The following is a 20834-nucleotide window of genomic DNA, read 5'->3' as shown; positions in this document are numbered from 1 at the left end:
TCAACTGAGATTCTTCTATTTATGCTTCCTATGTAACTGGGGCTACACAGATGTAAACCACCACAGCAGGCTTGTTGAAGTAGGGGTCTTGTAAATTTTTGCCCAGCCTGGCCAAGAACTGTGACTTTTCAATCTCTACTTCCCAAATTGCTGGGATTACAGGTACAACTGATATACCAGACCCTCCATTAAGATTCTTTTTAAGTTATGCAACTTAAATCCACTAAACAAATATTAGAAACAAATCCATATAAAATCATAGCTCACTGCATCTTAAAACCCGAGTGATGCCATGATTCTCTACAGCCTTCGTCTGATGGCAGAGTTCTCATCACAAGTGCCTGGCATTCCGCACACAGATGAAAGGAGAAGAAACAGCCCTCGAGAGTAAAATTCATTCTCAGAGGATAGGCAATTTTTTTTTCTTTATTTACATCCGTATTATTATAGAAGTTCTTATTCTGCCTAAAGAGAACATCTTGGTCACAAAAGAAAGTCAACTTTTATACCAATTACACATTTTCCAAGAAAAAAATGCATAAAAGTTAACAAGTAAATAAGAAACGGCTTCCAAAACACTAAATAAACACCACCAAAATTTTCTAATTTACATTTTAACAAATTTTTAGTACTATAAAAATATAGCCGCCCCCCCCAAAAAAAATTTACTTACAAGTTTTTGTATTTCACATAAAATTCCTCAACTTCTACCTCCTCTCCAGATTCCTTCTGCAACAAAAGAAAAATTCAGGTACATACTTAAAATCACGATTTCCAAAGCAATTACTTGAAATAGAACTGTCCCGAGAAGAGTAGCACAGGGCCTCCGAAGAAGGATGGCTAGGCTTTGAGCCGCAGGAGGCCTGTGGATGAAGACTGACGTGACTCAGGCCCACGCATGCGTGTACTCGATGTGCTCCAGCTTCTGAGACATGAATCACTTTAACTCCTCCCTAACCACATGCAGCTTCATTCACAACAACCTGACCCCAAATCTGGCTTTCTGCCAAACCCACAGTGTTAAGTAGACGCCAAGTGTACCATTTTCTCAGGCAGCAGCCAATTAGCAACTGCTCTCCTGAATGCCATATGTATTATTTTTGGCTTCCTCATGGCAACTTTACATTGTGAGCTTTGTAATGTTTTAAAATATTTAAAAGACATTTATTTCTCCATATAGTTAATAACTCTAAACAAGAAACCATATAAAACTAAATCATGTTCTTATGCTGTAATTTCAATGGATCACTATTCATAGTTTTAGTTTTACTCGATGGCACAATTAAAATCTCTCAGCCAAGATGTCTCACATACATAGCAGCCAAATAAAATTAACACTGCAAATGCTACATTTAGGTAAGGCTAAAGTTGCAATGCACGTCAGCCAAATCAACTGTTCAGTTTAAGACTATGCTTAACATCTCCTTTGATCCTACCTTCTCTACTGTATGCAGAAGACAACATTTATGTGATATTGTCAACATGTCTCTTTCTGTTTTGGTTTTAGGTTACTATGTAAGTCATAACATATAATTTTCTTTTGAGCATTGAATTACATAAAGCAAGGATATAAGACATGAACACCCTTACAGATGTTTCAAGATTGCTTTTACACTCGTACAAGAATCCCCATGTCTGTCTTGCGGCCATACATGAGTGCTACGCAACTTCATACAAAGATATTTCCAAGAAAAGGCAAGCAGGAACATGGCAAGAGCAAAAAAAAGAAAAAAACTTCAAACTTGGTATCCAACTGGCACAGACTGTTCAAAAGCACTCTGATTTCCCTCAATCTATAATCGTTAAGCTATTATGAAAGAAGGCAAACAAGCTTGTCCCCTGTTGTCACTGTTTTTTTATTTTGGTACCCTGTGTCTTGTATATATTTATCTGATTTGAGGAAGGGAAGGGGAATCACAAAATGGTGAGACAAAGGACAACAGTGATACTCACAAGACACTATGTTGGAAATGAACTTTACAACTTGGGGAGAAGGAAAGTGGGGGGGTAGGAGAAAATGAGGGAGGGGATGACACTGTTTGACAGAAATGTACTCATTACCTTACTTCTGTAACTATAAGGCCTCTGTACAACACCTTTACAATAAAGTAAAAAATTTTTTTAAAAGGGGAACACTAAAAATAACACTTTGTTTCCACCTATTTTCAGATCATCAATAAGAAGTTTGGACAGTCAGGAATATGGTCAATACATGCTCTAATGGACCTATGAAAGGTTCAAACTACATAGAAGCTTTATAATGGTACTGGTTCAGAGGTTAAACTCGGAGTCTGGGCACTGTCCCCGAGCTTTTCTTTGCTCAGGTCTACCATTTGAGCCATGACTTCACTTCCAGCTTTTAGCTGGTTAATTGGAGGTAGGAGGCTTTCCTGCTGGCTCTGAACTACAATCCTCAGATTTCAGCTTCCTAAGTAGCTAAGATTAAAGGCATGAGCCACCTATGCCCAGCCACAGAAGCTTTTAAAACCTCTCTATGCTAAGTTATCCAAGATGAAAACACACAACTGCTTCATGCCTCCAAGAGCCAACCATATAACCTGGAATTCATTTACAAAAGTTAAAAATCAATTCAAATGACAATCCATATAAGGATCACCCTATTTCCCCATTCTACTCCCAGTAAAAAATATGTTTGTTTATAGAAGGGCAGAGACAATGTAATAGACAACCAGACAAAATTGAAAGCCAAGATTAGATCTTGTAGTGCTTCTCATAGCTAGCAGAACATTCAAACTGAAAATGAATCTGAAGTATCTGAAGTTTTACTCTTAAGATAAAAACTGTATTTTTCCATTCTGAGCTTTTCAAAATTATGTACCTTCTAGATGGTGTTAGGACAATTATCATTCCTATGCTCTACTTCTACTTTTTCTGGTTTCCTTTTTTGTGACCTTTTCTTCCATATTGTTCTTTTCATTTAGTTTTAAACATCCTCACTGTCCCAGAATTGTAAATGGGGCGTGCGCACACCCACCCACACACATCTCCAACAGTTGAGATAGCTTTCACCCTATCTCAATTCTGTTCCCAGAGAGCTCTGACTCATGACTATCTGTCCCCAACTTTCATTAATACCCACTTGGTCATGATCACCTACCTTTCCTCAGGAAACCTGCTATGAAGATGCCTAACGAAAGGGTCTAGACCTGTTTAGAACAGACTAGGTTCTAAAACCTCACTTAGAACTGGTACAAAATTGTCCCCAGGCCTATATCTTTTGAATGTAATACTGTATTTAGTTAACTAACTATGTATGTAAGATAATCACTTTCTTTTGCCCTAGAACTACAGAGCTGTTTTTCGCCTTTTTCTTTCATATAAATATCATCATGTTGGCCTCTTTTGCTTTACTGATAGTCATACCTGTTAGACATCATGAACCCTCAGAAGCATCAAGAATTAACTAAATGGCATAGACACTCATATCAATCTTCAACACCCTATCCTGCCTAATTTTCAGAAAGCGTTCTACAATGTACTGAGTCAAAGCACTAAGTTACACCATTCACAAATTTATTTCTTGGACAGTTGTCATTAAATCTGAGAGTTCTCTAAGTAATTCCATTTGTTCAAGAGAAGATTGTTTTTTACTAGACTCCAAAACTAGTCTATGGATATCTTTATAGTTCATATGAAATATAAACTTCCGAACATTTTAAGTCATATTTGTCCTGCTGCTCACATGAACCAGAACTCTTGATCAGGCAATAAATGGACTCCTCCATTCACATGACAAATGGCAATCCTACCCCTTGAAATGATGGCCTTTCCTAAGTATTCCATTACTAACTTCAGTTGTCTTCATGGACAAACAAAGCCAAACCACATTGAAAAAAAGAGAAAATCCCTGTCAAGTAACACACAAAAGAATGAAAACCACCTCAATCTCAATTTACTTGGAAAGAAAATAAGGATGTGATATTAAACAGCATAAGAAGTTCTGCCTAAACTTGTAACCCTTTTAAAATTGCTGTATTCAATTAAGGAAAATTGCGACATATACACCTTTGAGTTTAAAATAATTTCTTAAAGAGAAAATGAAGAATTTTAAGAAATATACTTAGAAGTTGTCTTTAAACTATTTCTAACCCGATCCAAAAAGGATCTGAATTGCTCTCTAAGGATAGGTGGTTCAGCCAGGCACTGGTGGCTCACACCTGTAATCCTAGCTGTTTAGGAGGAGGCTGAGATCTGAAAATCAAGGTTCGAAGCCAGCCCATGCAGGAAAGTCTGTGAAATGTTTATCTCCAACTAGTCACAGAAAAAGCAGGAAGTGGAGCTGTGTCCCCAGTGGCAGAGTGGTCGCCTTGACCAAAACGAGCTCAGGGGAGTGCCCAGGCCCAGTATTCAAGCACCAGGACTGGCAAAAAAAAAAAGATGGCTTATAGTAGCAAGGGCTAAGACTAAACTAAATCTAGAAAAGAAAAGAAGTAACTTTTATGTGATCCAAATATCTATTCACACATAGATGTCTACCAACTATGGCCCTACTACTGGGTTTCGTGTACACTAACTTGGACTTAGAACAGTGTATAAATGTCTGAACCATCCCCACTTAACAAGAAGTGGTTAGTTGGTAAGGCTCTGCTAGGAGGTGTTGTTGCTATTGCTGTTGTGCAGGTCCTAGGGCTTGAACTCTGGGCCGGGTGCTATCCCTGAGCTTTTATGCTCAACACTAGCACTCTACCATTTGAACCACACCACCACTTCTGGTTGTTTTGGTGCTTAATTAGAGATGTTTCTCACAGACTTTCCTGTTTGAGTTGGCTTCAAGCCTTCAAACTGTGATTCTTAGATCTCAATCTCCTGAGTAGCTAGGATTGCAGGCATGAGCCACAAGTCACCAGGCTCAGAGGAGTTTGAATTGTCACAATATTACCACTTAGCTATAGCACTAATATCCATTGATTTGAAAACCACTGAGTTCCTACTACGTGTTAGTTCATACTAGACAAGCTCAGAGAACTTACAGCCAGTTTCTGCTGTCCTGCCAGGAAGGAGAGAAAGATACCTCCACAGCTAGTTCTTAAATTATTCATGGTAATAGGAAACAGACCAGCAGGCATAGCTAGAATCCTCAAGGAAAAAAAAAATCTCAAATTTCCTTTTGTTTCTATTTTCAATATATTTTCCACCAGTATTTTTAAAACTGATAAGTAAATCAACTATTTTGAGAATATTAGCAGTTGAAAAAGTATCCATTCATGTTTAGTATCTTCTACTGGACTTTTACCGCGCTTCAAGAAATACTAGTAATACACAACAATCCTATGAGCTATACTTCTCTTCCTCTAAACCATACCACAAGGCACATTACCCTTTCCAGCATTCTCAAATTCATAAAAATCAATAAATATTCCTCCCTCATGTATAGAGTGATTTTTAATGTCTTATGATGAGTAAACCAGGTCATCAGTAAATGGTAGTAATATCCATTCTTGAAACGCTGGCACCTGTCTTTAAAGGAGGTAAAAGGGGGTAGAAAGCCTTGAGAGTAGGCAAAACAGAAAGGAAAAAAAAAATCACAATGTCCTATATAATGTGTAGTTTCAGTAGCTCTGAATACTGAACTAATTATAATTTGCAACCCCCAAACCTGCTGAGTATGCCAGCTGAAGTACTATCCATTGAATGAAAATTAGTATATCCCATCCAAACGACAGGCTATTTACTCAAACAAGTCACTTCAATTCAGTGAAGAGGATTACTCTTTAAAGCATGTCAAGTATTTAAATTTTACCTTATATCTACAATTCACAAATTAATAGTTGTAGAGCTATCAGAACAATAAAAATAAAACCTTTCTAATGAATTAAATAGTGCTCATTTCTTCTTGGACAGGTGGGAAATTTGGCTGAGATTTTTATTATGTAATCAGGGCAAATATCTTCCCATTCAAAATCATCAGACAGTCATTTATACACTCACCTACACAATGAATTTCATACCTTGACCTGTTGCTCCCAATTATTTCCACAGAAACTTAAACTGGTGAAAATCTGTACCTTGTGTCATACAACTATGTAGGACAAAGCCACACTTTTTTTTTTTTACTGTTGTTTCAATGACATTTTCAAGGACCTCTTGGTAAAACTATTTGAATAACAAAAGTTTCCCAGTTGATAAGCTTGAGATCTCACTTTCAGTCCCCTAATTCCTCAGTTCCTCGTTTCTCTCACAAGGAAATTATGTGGGTGTTTTTTTTTTTTTATAATTTTATATTGATTTTATGCTAGTTAAAACAAACGGTCAGGCACTGCTGGCTCATGCCTCTAATTCCAGCTACTGTCAGGAGGCTGAGATCTGAGGATCACAGTTTGAATAGGGTGTAAGAAAGGAAAGTCTGTGAGATTCTTTTTTTTCTTATTTAATTTTGTTGTCAAGGTAATGTACAAAGGGGTTACAGGTAGTGAGTACATTTCTTGTCATAATGGTTACGCCCTCCTTCATTTTCCTCCCACTTTCTCTCCCCCCTAATCACCACCCTTCCCCAGTTGTACAAATAATTTCCAACATATTGTCCATGAGATTCTTATCTCCAATTAACAACCAAAAATTCAGAGGTGGATTTTTGTCTCAAGTAGTAGAGCACTAACCTCAAGTATACAAAAGGCCCAGGTACAGCAATTAGGTCCTGAGTACAAGCCTCAGGACAAGTGTGCATACACATGTGTACACAACAAGTTGTACTTCCATGTACTTCCCCTCACCTTGAAAGCCAATTTAAAATAAACAAACAAAATACAAAAAATAGTGGGCATGACTGACTTAAGGGAAGGAAAAAAGATCCATAGGCAAAACTACTTTCTAGGTATATTTTTGTTGGAAACAGGAAAGTCATTTCCCCAAACTGGACAAGAAGGGAGGTAACTGAGATGAAAAGGATTTTCATAGCTAAAAGAAAATATAGAATCGGTCACTATAATTCTTCACTCAATGATGTGCCTATATGGCTAGCAACAGGCATACATGGCTAACCTGTACAGAACATGAACTTTGAAAAGTAAATCTTCAAAATTATACTGATCATCACCGTATATAGGGCTGGGAATATGGCCTAGTGGCAAGAGCGCTTGCCTCCTGATCATCACCGTATATATTCCATCCTTGTGCTGGCAATATGGACATCTTAACTGTATATAAAAATTATAAGGGCTGGGAATGTGGCTTAGTGGTAAAGTACTTGCCTAGCATGCATGAAGCCGTGGGTTCTATTCCCCAGTACCACATAAACAGAAAAGGCCAGAAGTGGTGCTGTAGCTCAAGTGGTAGGATGCTTCCCCTGAGCAAAAGAAGCTCAGAGACAGAGTCCAGGGCCTGAGTTCAAGCCCCAGGACTGGCCAAAAAAAAATTATAAAATGTATGAGAAAACACTTACTTGCCTAAGTGATAAAACTTTACCTTTCAAAATATATAAGAAGTAAATGTATGACTTGGATCTTTATGGATATTATTTATGAAAAGATAGCCTGTAATTCCGAAACTCCTTATATATGTCTTTTGAGACTTCTGAGTTCCTTGCACCTCCAAGTGATATAATAAGGAATGATACATTTTAATTGCATTGCTTAATATATTTTAACTTCACTTGGGAACAAATAACCCAAATATATACTGGGTTAGAAAATCACAACTAAAAATGTCACAAAAATTGTTTCACAAAAGTGGAATCTTAAAAGGAAAATTACAACACAAACAATCCTATAAGAGTCACACGTGACGGATTTTTATCATTCCAGATGGTACTACTCACCTGCTTTTTCACTGACCGACTGCTCATGATCTTTTCTACCACTGGGCCTTCTGCATCAACAGATTCCTGAAAAAATAAATAAATAAATACAGTGATGTGAATCTATTTAATGGGAAACATCTGATCTTATACTATATAAGTAAGCAATTGCTCCCTTTGCCTCTACCTGTATACCCTTTAAATCACTAGGTATAAAGTCAGTGATGACCAAAACACTAAAAGTTCACTATGCAGAAAAGCAAGAGGAAGAGCAGTGCTTCTGACTTCATAATTATGTGGTTAATTATGTACACTAGCGTGAGTCCATCAAGCCAGAGAGCATTCAAAAATTACAGCTGCCAAGAGAAAATATTCTCTGCATGATAGCAGTAAAAAAATACAATTTTCCTTCATCTACACCCATGGGGTAAATATACTCATCACTTTGTTATTGTAGGCAGCTTTAATCTATGGAGGTCACATCAAACATTACACAACAATTTAACATAGCACAAATTACCAAATCAAATACAAAGCTGCATTTAATATACTTTTTCAATGGGTTAGCAGTTTGTTAACCAAAGTACAGTAATAGTTAGAAAAGAGCATTATTTAAAAAAAAAATCTTTACACTAATCAATCCTACATTACTACCCTTATTTTATACAAACTATTTTATCCATCATTTACATTGCACGCAGAATAAAGTGTGCCCTGCTGTGTACTACAAGGCAGTAATTTCATAAAGGGGTTCTTATGGTGCCGAACAGCAGGAGATGAGCTTGAGTGGTTTATTAAAGTCCCAGAAGCTACAGCACTGAATTCTCAGAGGTAAATTCAGCTGCCTCATATTCTAGCACTGACTCTTCCTCAGCACAGACCATTAATTCTCCAAAATTGTGTCAAATTACATATCACAGACTTGTATAAAAATAAATTTCAGTGAACGGGGCTTTTTAAAAGATACCTCTAAACAACCAATTTCTCTTAGCACGCACATTAGCCAACATTAGATGAATGTCCTTGCTGAAAGTCCACTGCTGCCACTGAATGAGCCAGGGCTCGTTACACAATTTCCAGATTGTCTTTTAAAAATGTCTGTGTGCCCTGGGCACACACAGGCAGCTCACACCTGCAATCCTAGCGACTCAGGAGACTGAGATCTCGGTATCACGGTGTGAAGCCAGCCCAGGCAGGAAATCCTGTAAGACTCTTACCTCCAGTGAACTGCCAAAAAAGGCAGAAGTAGAGCTCTGGCTATTTCTACTCTACTTCTGTGATAGAGTGCTAGCCTTGAGCAAAAAGGCTCCGGGACAGCACCCAGTTTAAGCCCAGGAATGGCACGAAAATGACAACGACAAAAAGTCCCTGTGAATCACACGAAATCCGGCTGCTGACCTGCTGCTCAGACTGTGAGGTATTAGAGGGCGAGTCTCTGCCAGCAGCGTCTGCATCATCTGCCTCCTCATCAGAAATCTTGAACTCCAAGTCCTCGGTGTACCGCTTCCTCTTCACCTGCCTGCTGGACCGTCGCTTCTAAAACAAAACAAGAAGGTAGGCTTTACAAAGCAATCCTCAAGGCTGTTTAACATGATGCAGAATGGGAAGGTACATTTTCATCTCCAAGAATACGTGATAGTTCTGAAAACTGAGTGCAAAGACCACGGTGGCAACTACACAAGGAAAACAGGGCAAGTTGTGGGTCCTGAAACAGCCATTACTCGGTCACTCCAGCCCGTGCCCTTCCACAGGAACATGGAAGCAGCAGCAAATGCTGGTCCCCACTCACCCAGCAAACCCATGAAAAATGACCCAAGAGTAGAAGTAGCCAATGAATCTAGAGGGGTCATTATATGCCTCTACTTCTGTATGGCAGCAAATTTTTCATATAAAAAGTAAAAAAGAGGTGGGTGGATTAGAAAAGAATCTACAAATTATAAGGTTCTACACAAATATTGTTACACTATTTTCTAAGGTGCTGAAAGATAGTTCAGGAGGCAATTGAAACAGACCATTTAAATAAAGTTGTTGCAATTTAATTTGGACTTAAAAGAAATGGGCTAATTCTTTGCATGAAGGGCTTATACTGACAAAATTCATAATAAATTAAAAAATTAATTTTTTACGTCCTAACTTTTACTTCACTGGTTAAAATTTGGCAATATCAAGTATCAGTATGGCTATTGGCAAACTGTGTACTCTTATACTACTGTGGTCAAAATATAACCCAGTAATCCCTTTGGTGGGACAATGTGGTCATTTATACCAACATTTAAAACACACCAGCTCCTTGACCCAGCAGTTGTACTTTGTAGCTACCCAGATTATTTGGGAAGATTTGTAAAAATGGGGGGGGGGGGGAGAAGATGGCGAAGATGGAGAAGAGAAAGGAAGAGAAAGAGAAAGGAAGGGAAGGTAGTGAAGAAGACAAGAAGGGAGCGAGAAGAGTGGGGAGAGGGAAAGAGACAAGTTAAATTGTTTGAGTTTATTTAAGACAAAAAGAAGTTCATTTAGGCATTTAAATGTGTAGATTGTTAATACACTCATAAAGATGAAAAGAAGCATGCCTTGTCTACTAGTCCATGCTTCACCAAGCATTTGCTTTAAGACATGAGCACACTTTCAGCAACAGAGAAAATAATTGAGAAAAGATGCACAAATTACCAACAGGTATTAATTCTGGAGAAGAGTGAACAGAGCAGAGCAGGGTTTGCATTTTCATTTTGGTCTTAAAAACAAACATTTTGAAAATTTCTGAAGCCATTAAGTGAAGAAAGATTCACAAGGAAATGAAAGAAGAACTGAGAAAAGCAGCATTTTATTTATTCTAAGAATTCTAAGAATTATGAAATAAAACTTTCCAAAGAGTCTCACGAATTTTACAGTTGGGACAGTGAGGCAGAGAAAGGACATCTCAGGGTAGTACCAACACAATCCCACCAGTTTCTCCTAAAGGGTGATACTTGATGGTTATTTGTTTGTTTGTTTGTTTATTAGTGCCAATCCTGGAGCCTGAACTCAGGGAAGCTTAAGCTCAGGGCTGGGTACTGTCCCTGCACTTTTATACTCAAGGCCACCACTTAAACTTCCAGCTTTTGTGGTGCTTAATTGGAGACAAGAGACTTGCATTGCTGACTTTGCTGCCTGGGCTGGCTTTGAACCTCAGTTCTCAGATCTCAGCCTCCTGAGTAGCTAAGTTTACAGGAGTGAGCCCCTGGCACCTGGCTGACATTTAATGGATTTTTAACCTGATTAAGTTTGTACAATTTATTCTCGGAAATAGACACAAATTCCATGTAAGTGTCAAATAAAATTGTGCAAGATTGGAAGTACCCAGTCCTACCAAATCACAGCAGCAGAGGTACAAGGTACCTTTCTGACACAAAACGATTTGGGGGTAAAGTTTTAGTAGCAAATTTCCTAGTAGTCTCAACCAGAGGGAGTAGCGGTAGAGGCCAGAGGGTCCTCCACATTCCTCCTCTCCAAGACAGCTAGTGCAGAAACCTGTGGGAGGCTGTAGCATCTGGATCCTTTCCGATATGAAAGGAAGCAGTTTTACCTTGTGAGGCCTAGGATTGAATGTTTCAGTTTGAATGTTCCCTGAGTCTTCATGGCCTTAAATGTGGACCTCAGGTACTTAGTCTATAGAATGGGGTTGATGATGGTACTACCCCCATACAAATACTGTGATGATCATCACATAAGGGAATTCATTCAAAGCATTGTGCATTGCAATTAACAGGATTAGAGTCATCATTAATCAGCTCTAGTTTTCCAAAGAAAAATGGCCCAGTTATCTTGCACAGCTTCCCTTCTCTTTCCAAAGCTGACCTACTTACTCCTGCTTCCAGGCCTACTTTACCATTCTTCACATCTGGACTGTCAATTTCTTTGAGACCTAAAGGGCTATTATGAAGAGCAATGTTTTAATTTTGTGAAATTTAGCCCAATATCTGTATTCCATCTAATATATCAATTTACATTAAAATGGATTAATTTATATTTCCACCTTTATGCCATTACCATAGGAGGGACGTGCTACTAATGATCCATCTGTGATGTTTTATCAGGCTTCCATGCTTGAGGCCACAATGTCAAAGTATTCTTCCAGCATAAGTAACGAGACAGGGTCTGGACACAGTCTAAGACAAATTCACTTTACATTAAATCCCACTCCAGTATTAAAGAAATGTTCCAGTACAATAAAATGGGGGTCTCATTTTAAAAAAAAATCTATGTATTGGTGAATCTGACTTTTATCATCTGTGTTTTTCTTCTCATATCAACTTTGTGCTATAAATTTGTGTGATGGTGATGGTACAAGGTCATATCACAATGTTAAAATATAAAATTTGAATTCAAGTGCCTGATTTTTTTAATGTTTTATGGTTTCTTTTCTTTGTATATAATTATTAAAATCATTTGAGCATCAAAATTCCATTCACAATTTTCCAATATAAAGTTATTCACTATATACTGTTTAAATCATGAGGTGGACTACTATCATTCAAAAGAATTCTGTGGATCTAAGTTCAATGTTAGAATTTCACATAAGCCACAAGTCAGAAATTGTGAAGTGACACTGAAATAACATATCAGCTTTTTAAATGCTTTGTAAAAGATACTTTGGGTTAAACTAGGTGTACTGAACAGAAGATTAAAATGTGTCTCCATGTAGATTGTGAACAGTTTTGAGTTACTTAAAATTATATGGCTTTTGTGTCTGGAAACTAATCACAAAACTGAAAGGTTTTTGCTCTAAGCCCTTCATGAATGTATTACAGGAAGAAATGTAACAAACAAGCAGTCCGTTTCACTTCCTACACCAAAGATGACAGGAAATCACAAACTTCAAAATCACGTCGCTTTTTGTGGCCCATGTTAGCTACTGAGCCCAGGACATACACACACCAGCCAATAAGAAAGTGAGCACCAAAGTTGATTTTAACAAATTACTTTTCTGTAGTTGACATGCAGAAAATAAAAAGGAAAAAATCCCTAATACTTCATAAAATCCATCTGAATCTGACTTGATACAAATAGACTTTTTGAAAACAGTCTTATGAAAGACTACCAGTATTTCCTAGACTTGTGTGAATAATTCTTCTTAATAGTGTGTAAGTATTATTGCCGTAAGTCTTACTTTAAGCAAATACAAATTAGGAGAAACATTCATTTTCCACTGACATACGATGAAGAGAAATTATTTAACTAACGCATACCATAGGAAACTATAGCCAAAAGGTTGGGTGGCTACACATCCAAACCAAGCCAAGCATTCATTCACCATCTCTCCATTTCTCACAATCTCAGGTCCTGAGCTTAGGGTCATGGTGTGAAGTTACAAATGTCAAACCCCACAACAAATCTGCAGTTCTTTAGGCTAGAGGTACACATTGGGGTGGGGGTGGGGGGAAAGGTGCCCAGGTAGGAAGTAGAGTGGGCGCTAATCCATCAGGAGCAGCCTAGTAGGCTTCTAAGGGCTGGCTGCCTACTCCAGTGGGACTCCTCAGGAACCGCTCCCTGATAACCCAGAGGCCGTCCTCACAAGTTACACTCCCAGCCGGCCCAGTGAACCAGACTGGCCTCTTTCCAGAGAACTAGCAAGGAAATCATGGAAGAGTCTTTCTCAGGTCAATCAGTGAAGGCAGCATGCTTTTCAGAAAAGGAATCTGTTACTCATAATGTTCATTTCAGGGCTAATTTTTCAACTTATTTCTATAAAATTCTCTAAAATTCAGAAGAATCTAATGCTAGAAAATTTCACACAGTTGGCAGAAACACACAGTTGGCAGTTTGCATGACTCCATCTCATGTCTATCAGATTTCAAAAAGCATTAAGACATGCTTTGTTAGCTTTTTTCTTTTCTTCAGTCGTGGGGCTTGAACTTAGGGCCCCGAACTATCCCTGAATTGTTGTTTTTTTTTTCCCCTCTCTCAAGGCTAGCACTCAATCACTTTGACAGCCATACCTCAACTTCTAGTTTTTTTGGTGGCTTTAAACTTCCATTCTCAGCTCTCAGCCTCCTGAGTAGCTAAGATTTCAGGCATGAACCACCAACACCTGGGTTTTATTTTGGTTTTATAATCTGCAAAATCAAAATTGTTAAGCAACCCAATTTCAAACAAAATTGAAAAATGTGAATGAAGCTTTCAATGAAACAATACATTACTAGTGTTAACCAATGTGTTAACCATAACACATATAAACATGGAGACACACGGCTCCTTTCTTTTCTTAAGTATAAAATCAAAGGCAGCAAAACCTGCTCTATTTAGGAGCTTAATTTCAGGTTGGTCTCCCCAGCTCTCATCACGAAGGATATAATATTCCAGTGAGGACAGTCTCACAGGCATCTCTGTAACAAAGCTGGGGGAGGTCTAGTGTTCTTTACATGTGGCTAACGTTACCATGCTCAGGAACTGAATAATGGCATTACCTGAACACCTGGGTCTTCATCTTCTTCAGGAGTAGGAGATGGTGGGGGTGTTTTGTCCAAGTCTGAATTTTCAGAACCTTCTGTTTTCCCCTTGTTGACCTTTTTCTTCAAAGCACTTGCGTCTGAATCAGGTTTCTTATTACTAGAATTCAAGGTACACCACTTAGTGTTCAGTTCTTAATATGTCCCATACCTTCTATTTCCCATGTTCATATTCCCAGAATGTCTATGACAATGGATAAGTCCAGGTGTGCTGGCCATTTATAATTCAATGGCCAAATTTTTAAATTAAGTTTCTAGCTCAAATTCGTAATGATGGCCTCTAGCAAATTTCTGACCTAAATTATAACAAAAATTGTATGCCAAACCTCTAATGCCACACATAGTACATTTGTTTAAAACCCCGCCAATCCACCAAGCCATGCAAAATCAAACTAAGAAGTAATTTTTACTCCAAGTTTTAAAGGTATGGAACAAAGCCATTTAAAAAAGATGTCAAAGAAAAAAATACATGATGATACATGTCATTGTGTCTCTTGGGATAGATTTACATACTTCTAGGTAAACCTTTTATTTATTTTTACCTGTAGTGCTAAGTGCTCCACTTTATATTTATCCAGTTGCATTTTTATCACACTTAGAATCATTTAATTAAAAAAACTGCAATTCAAGAAATATCTAATCTTATTTAATGTTTGTTTTTAGCTAAAAATAAGTGGGCATGTTTTCTTTGGGGGTATTATCACAATCTTTTTTCCCAAAACAGTATTGGGGAATAAACCTAGTCCTTTGCACATTCTAGGTAAGCACTCTACCAATGAGCTACATTTTAAGCTCCACAATTAGCCTTTTCCTCCCACCCACTGTCCTCTAAAAAGCTAGGTCTCTGAAATACAAATAACAAACCAACCCCACTAATTAAAGCATATTTTTACAAAGTATTTTGCTGACCAACATTATTAGGATCTGAATGATCCATTAAGACAAAAGACATAAATGCACTGTAAAAACAACAAATTTTAATCTTAGCACCTTTAGAACCTTGGCTTGACATTCTGTTAGAACATGCACTTGTGTTACCCAAGATTTTCTAACATTAATTACCATTTACTATACAACTCTGAAAATATTTCAACTATAGAAACCATTACTTTTCTAGTTTTAGGGAGCCTCAAATATATCAAAAGTACTACTAATATAAAAATGTACCCAACACACACCTAAAAATTATTTCTTCAAGAGTAATCTTGGATCATCTTAAATTATTTTTAAAATATTCAGTTTATTTTTATTGTGTGTCATTAACATTTTAGCCTATTAAATAGTCACATCAGGAAGTAACTTAAAACAATTCATTACTGCAGCAAACAGCAGTTAGGTTTCAAGAGTTCATTTTATTTATATGTAGAAAGAAGGCAATGTCTTTAAAACATTAAGTCACCAAGAGACCTACAGAACGCATAATATTTTTTAAATTAAAAAAAATCCATACAACAGTTCCTTATCCAACTGTCCTAGTGTTTACGCTACACATGGACAGAAGTCTCCCCTACTATGAGGCTCCATTTCCAGCATTTATTTCCGCTCTAACTGCCACAAATTATACAATACTACAGCTGAACACTGGGCCTCTTTCCTTTCATCTGCACGCCAAGAGCAATCAGATTACCCTGGTAACCAGCGGTCACATGACCAGCACCTGCTCTTTTGGCTGGATGCCACTGACTAAAGCCATCTGCTTCCCTCAATCAGCTTTCAAACATTCTCAACACCTGCGCTGCAGTGTTTTGTGGTTTCTTTTATCAAATCAGTGCAAAACTGCTTCCAAAACTTTACATATTTCTCAAATTTGTTTAAATCAGAGGTAGGCCTGTCAAAGAGTTGAACCACTGCCAGGTAAAGTGAGCTGGCAGCCAGTGCTTTCCATAGTGACCTCTCTCTACCAGAGCGAAGCACGCCGTTTAATTTAGTGGGGTTGTAGGCCTGCATGCAACTGTCCTTCAGGAGCAAAGACTTACTGTCTGGAATCCGACCAGAGCCCAGGTCTATGGAAACATCTATTTGCTGGAAGAGAGAAGTGCTAATGATTTTCCATCTGCTCTTCCCAAGAATGAACTGTACAGAACCTCCAAGATGGCTGAAAGTCAGACAGGACCTCTCCAAATGCTTAGACAAAAAGCCTGTAGCCAAGGGAAGCACCCCAGATCTGATTACTGAAAGACTGGAAACTCATTAGACCTTGTTCTATTAATGTTCAAAGACAGCTAACAGTCCCATACATCAATATACAAATCAAACACCCTGAGAAGTCAAAAAAGGGTGCAAAATCTCCAATGTCCAGGAAAAATGTGAATTACTGACATTAAATTGCCTGCTACTATTTTGCAATAAGCTAATCTGCATTGTCAACTAAGTATTCATATTTAAACTATTTTGCCCACAAAAAGCTGAAGTCAGTTTTTTTTCTCTTTTTACACATGAAGGTTAATATACAATAGTGGATAAGAGCAAAGATGCCAGTCAGACTTTGGTTCAAATTCGAACCAGCACTTAAGGTCTATAACCCTAGATAAGTCCGTTCCATTTCTGGGGCCTGTTTCTTCAGATACAAAATGAGGTAGATCATATCTTCCACCACGATTTCTTATAAAGTTTAAACAACATAGTGGGGGGGGGGGGGCAGGGGAGCATTGGGCACGGCTGGTTACACATCTGGAAGACAAGCAACCCATATTCTCTGGCCATGGCTCAGATCCAGTAGATCAAATCAATTATAGGGTCTTATAGAGAAGACCACACTTGCATTGAGGACTATGGTTACTTCATCTAAGCAATATAAAAAGGCTGAGTCAGGAAGGACATGAGTTCAAGGCAATATAGAGCCTGGGCTACCGAATGAACTATACCTGAACTATATAGTGAAGGCCTATCTCAAAAAGCAAACAAACAAAAAACCCACACATAACATTTATCTTCATAGTAAACCAATTGTGAAACTCAATAAAATGGGGCTATTCACTAATTAGAGGGAAACAAAAATGTAAGCAGGTTTTCAAAACCAATAAAAATGAGCACCATATACATATTTCATCTCCTAATGTACAAAGTTACTACTTTTCCTAAGTCTTATCTCCTATCACTAGTGATAGAATCAAAATACAGAGCCCCCTAACTCATGTACTAGAAACTGAGACACAGAGCCATCTACTTCTCATGGTGGTAGACAAGTCCTCAGAATTTAAGAAAGGAATACTCCTAGGGATGCTGCTCCACGTTTGGAGTGTCATTGTTCTCCAGTCTTCTGTTTCACATTTCGTTGTGAGGGTGAAGTGACACTGAAGGGTAAGGTGAAAAACTCAGCGTCCATAGCTCAGTGACCAAGCTCCACATTCTGTGAGTGCCTCAATGTCACCACAACACGCACCGTCCTCATGAAGAGCATGCTTAGCAACCACCACCAGGAGATCACAGATTCTGTGTTCACCAGAAGGCCTGTAAGGACTCTACCATTACAAAAGAAGTCCTATTCAGTCTAAGATGGTAAGAGGCCATGAAGATGGGCTGGGTGCTATTCACTAAAACATAGATGCAAAAAGCATAGATGGCTAGTTCTTCCTGTTGAGAAAGTTCAGGCTTTTTAAATAATGCTTTATCTAAAGGGCCAGAACTTATTATAAAACGAGGGAACTGACTTTATTTACTATAAGACAGAATATAGTTTAAACACTCATCAGTGTCAGCCTCTAACCTTTAACCTCAGTAAGAAAGAAAATTTGAAAGGAATTGTATTGTGAAACCAAACGTAATAAAAAGACTATGGTCAATCACTAATGGCTGGAGAATGAGAGGGGGCTTCCAATCTAGCAGCCTCTTTAGATAGAATATGTTAATGAAGATTCTTTCTCATCATACTGGAAAAAACCAACCTTAAGGCTTAAGGAAGGAAGATTAATCTGGTTCATTTTCAGAAATGCAAGCTTCCCTACAATGTTATACTATCATCTTTTAGGAGAAGGGAAAAAGTTATTGAGGCATATTATTATACTTCAAATGTTGAGAAGAATTTGGAATAAAGAAGTGAACCTAATAGATATTAAAAAGAGAGAGAGAGAGCGACATAGCATTGGATACCATGTCGGATGTGTGACACACTGCAACTCTGTGTTACCATAATGAAATGCACAGTCAGCTGTTGGGGTCAAGGCCTCAATGCCATTGAACTACTCTCAGTTCACAGTACAGATTCCCTCTAAGACCTATCTATTGGGCAAGAGTAGCCCCACCAACCCTTCTTTTCTAAAGACAGGATCTCACAGCCCAAGCTAGTACAGAACACACTATGTAGGCTAGGCTAGTCTTAAACTCTCAATCTTCCTGCCTTTATTTCCTGAACGCCGAGATTCAGGCATGTACCCCAACACCTAGCCAGTGAGCTTTTTTTATTTTTGTGGTGAGTCCTGGGGTTTGAACTGGGGGCCTGGGCACCTGTTCCTGAGCTCTTTCACTCTAAGTTATTGCTCTACTTTAAGCCACAGCATCACTTCCAGTTTCCTGGTAGATAATTGGAGATCAGAGTCTCACGTACTTCACTGCCTGGGCTGGCTATCAACTACCTCCTGAATTGGCAGGATTCTGGGCGCCACTGGCTCAGTGAGCTTTTTTATACAATTAAAATTAAAAGATAAAAATGTCAAACCAAATTAGAAAAGGCACAGATTTAAAAGACTAAACACTAGGTTGGAAATGAACTTTACAACTTGAGGGGTGGATGAGAGAGAGGGTGTGGTAAGCAGGAGAAAATTAGGGAAGGGGTAACAGTGTTTAAAAAGAAATGTACTCATCACCTTATTTAACTATAAACTCTGTTCATCATCCTTACAATACATAAAAAAGATGAAAGCAGCAGAAAATGTGTAAAAACACAAAGTAAAAATAACCACATAATAAAATGAAAAACTTAATTAAAATCCTACGACTGAACTAGAATGTTATAATGACAAGTAATGGAACAAACTGAGCAAAGAGGCAAAATGAATGCTGAAAGATAATAAGCCGGAAGATCAGCATCTTCACAAGACAACCACTGCTCCTCTACCTACGGCCGAGCAATGCCCAGTCCATTGTGCAACACCTACCACTAAGCCTGATGCCTTCTGCACATCTCTGTTCCTAGTGGGCCTAGAGCCCACAGACTTTGCTCCAAGCAGATACCATCACCCTAACCTTTAAACTCGAATCCTAGCTACTCAGGAGGCTGAGAACGCAAGATCCTGTTCAAAACTAGCCTGGGCAGGAATGTCATAAACTCTTATCTCCAATTAATCACCAAAAAGCCAGAAATAATACAGTGCTAGTGTCTCACATCTGTAATCCTAGCTACTTAGGAGGCTGAAATCTGAGGATTGATGTTGAAAGCCAGCCCAAGCAAGAAAGTGCATGAGACTCTTAATCTTCATCTAACCACCAAAAAGCCAGAAGTAAAGCTGTGGTTCTAGTGTTAAGAGCACTAATCTTTAGCAAAAAAAAAAAAAAAAAAAAAATCTAAGGGACATCACTCAGGCCATGAGTTCAAGCCCTAGGACCTACACACAAATGCAAAAAAAAACCACTAGGGAAAGCAATATGGAGTTCCTCAAAAGATTAAACATAGAACTTCCCTATGACCCAGTAATTCCACTCCTGGGCATTTATCCAATAGACTAAAAATAAGACCACACTAAAACTACCAGAACAACCAGGTTCACTGCAGCATTGTTTACTATAAATAAGATACGGAATCAACCCAGATGAACCTCAGTGGATGAACGGATAAAGAACATGTGGTATATATACACAATGGAATTCTACGCTTCTATCAAAAATAATGATATTGCACCATTCATAAAGAAATGGAAAGACCTGGAAAAAACTGTATTAAGCAAAGTAAGCCAGACTCAAAGAAACATAGATTGCATGGTTTCGCTTGTTTATGCTAACTAGAATGTGCCTATAAACCTACAAATAAACACACAGAATGGTAAAAGACCAAAGAAAATTCACTTGGACCTGATAAATTACACAGGACTCTAAACACTGACACAGTGAGACCAAAGGAGGATATTCTCAGGTGAGGATCACAAAGGCTCAGTAACTATGTGCATATGATCATATAAAATGATGTTTATTGAAATGAACTCCAAGAAATGGAAACGAGGTTTTCAGTTATTTTACGTTTAGCCTTTTATTTATTTGCTCCTTTGTTGCTGTACCTTTTGTCTTGTATGTAAGTTTATCTGTCTTGGGGCAGGTAAGGGGAAGCACAGAAATGGGGGGACAAAGGGTGAATAAATAACAGCAGTGATACTAAACACTATGTTAAAAATGAAATGTACACTGTGGGGAAGAGGGGTGAAGAGGAAAAAAACTAGAAGAAAGCAAGGGAAGAGGTAACACTGTTCAAAAAGAAATGTACTCATTACCTGACATGTAACTGTAACCCCTTTGTATATCACTTTTACAATAATAAAAAGAAAACAAAACCAATCTTCATTCTACTCTTCTACTTGGGAAAAAGATACACTGTGAAAGAAAGTGAAAGAAGGAATTCTATTTTATTATGAGCAAACATGATCTCAATGCCATGTTAACTCATAAGTTCTATG

At 38.1% G+C, this 20834-nt stretch overlaps 1 protein-coding gene across 6 annotated transcripts in view; it reads right to left on the bottom strand.

The window, feature by feature from the left end:
• Chd7 (chromodomain helicase DNA binding protein 7) overlaps positions 1-20834 on the bottom strand; it is a 198780-nt gene that overhangs the window by 65519 nt on the left and 112427 nt on the right. For all 6 annotated transcript variants that reach the window (XM_048358974.1, XM_048358978.1, XM_048358979.1 and 3 more), the window contains 4 exons: positions 14194-14335; positions 9152-9289; positions 7775-7840; positions 674-729 (listed from right to left, as the gene is read on the bottom strand). In XM_048358974.1, coding sequence (XP_048214931.1) covers positions 674-729; positions 7775-7840; positions 9152-9289; positions 14194-14335 — 402 coding nt within the window. The remainder of the gene's footprint in view (positions 1-673; positions 730-7774; positions 7841-9151; positions 9290-14193; positions 14336-20834) is intronic.

This window comes from Perognathus longimembris, chromosome 12, assembly GCF_023159225.1.
Source record: "Perognathus longimembris pacificus isolate PPM17 chromosome 12, ASM2315922v1, whole genome shotgun sequence".
Classification (NCBI taxonomy): domain Eukaryota; kingdom Metazoa; phylum Chordata; class Mammalia; order Rodentia; family Heteromyidae; genus Perognathus; species Perognathus longimembris.
The sequence above is the reverse complement of the archived record's forward strand: the minus strand, read 5'-3'. Positions and strand labels throughout refer to the sequence as shown.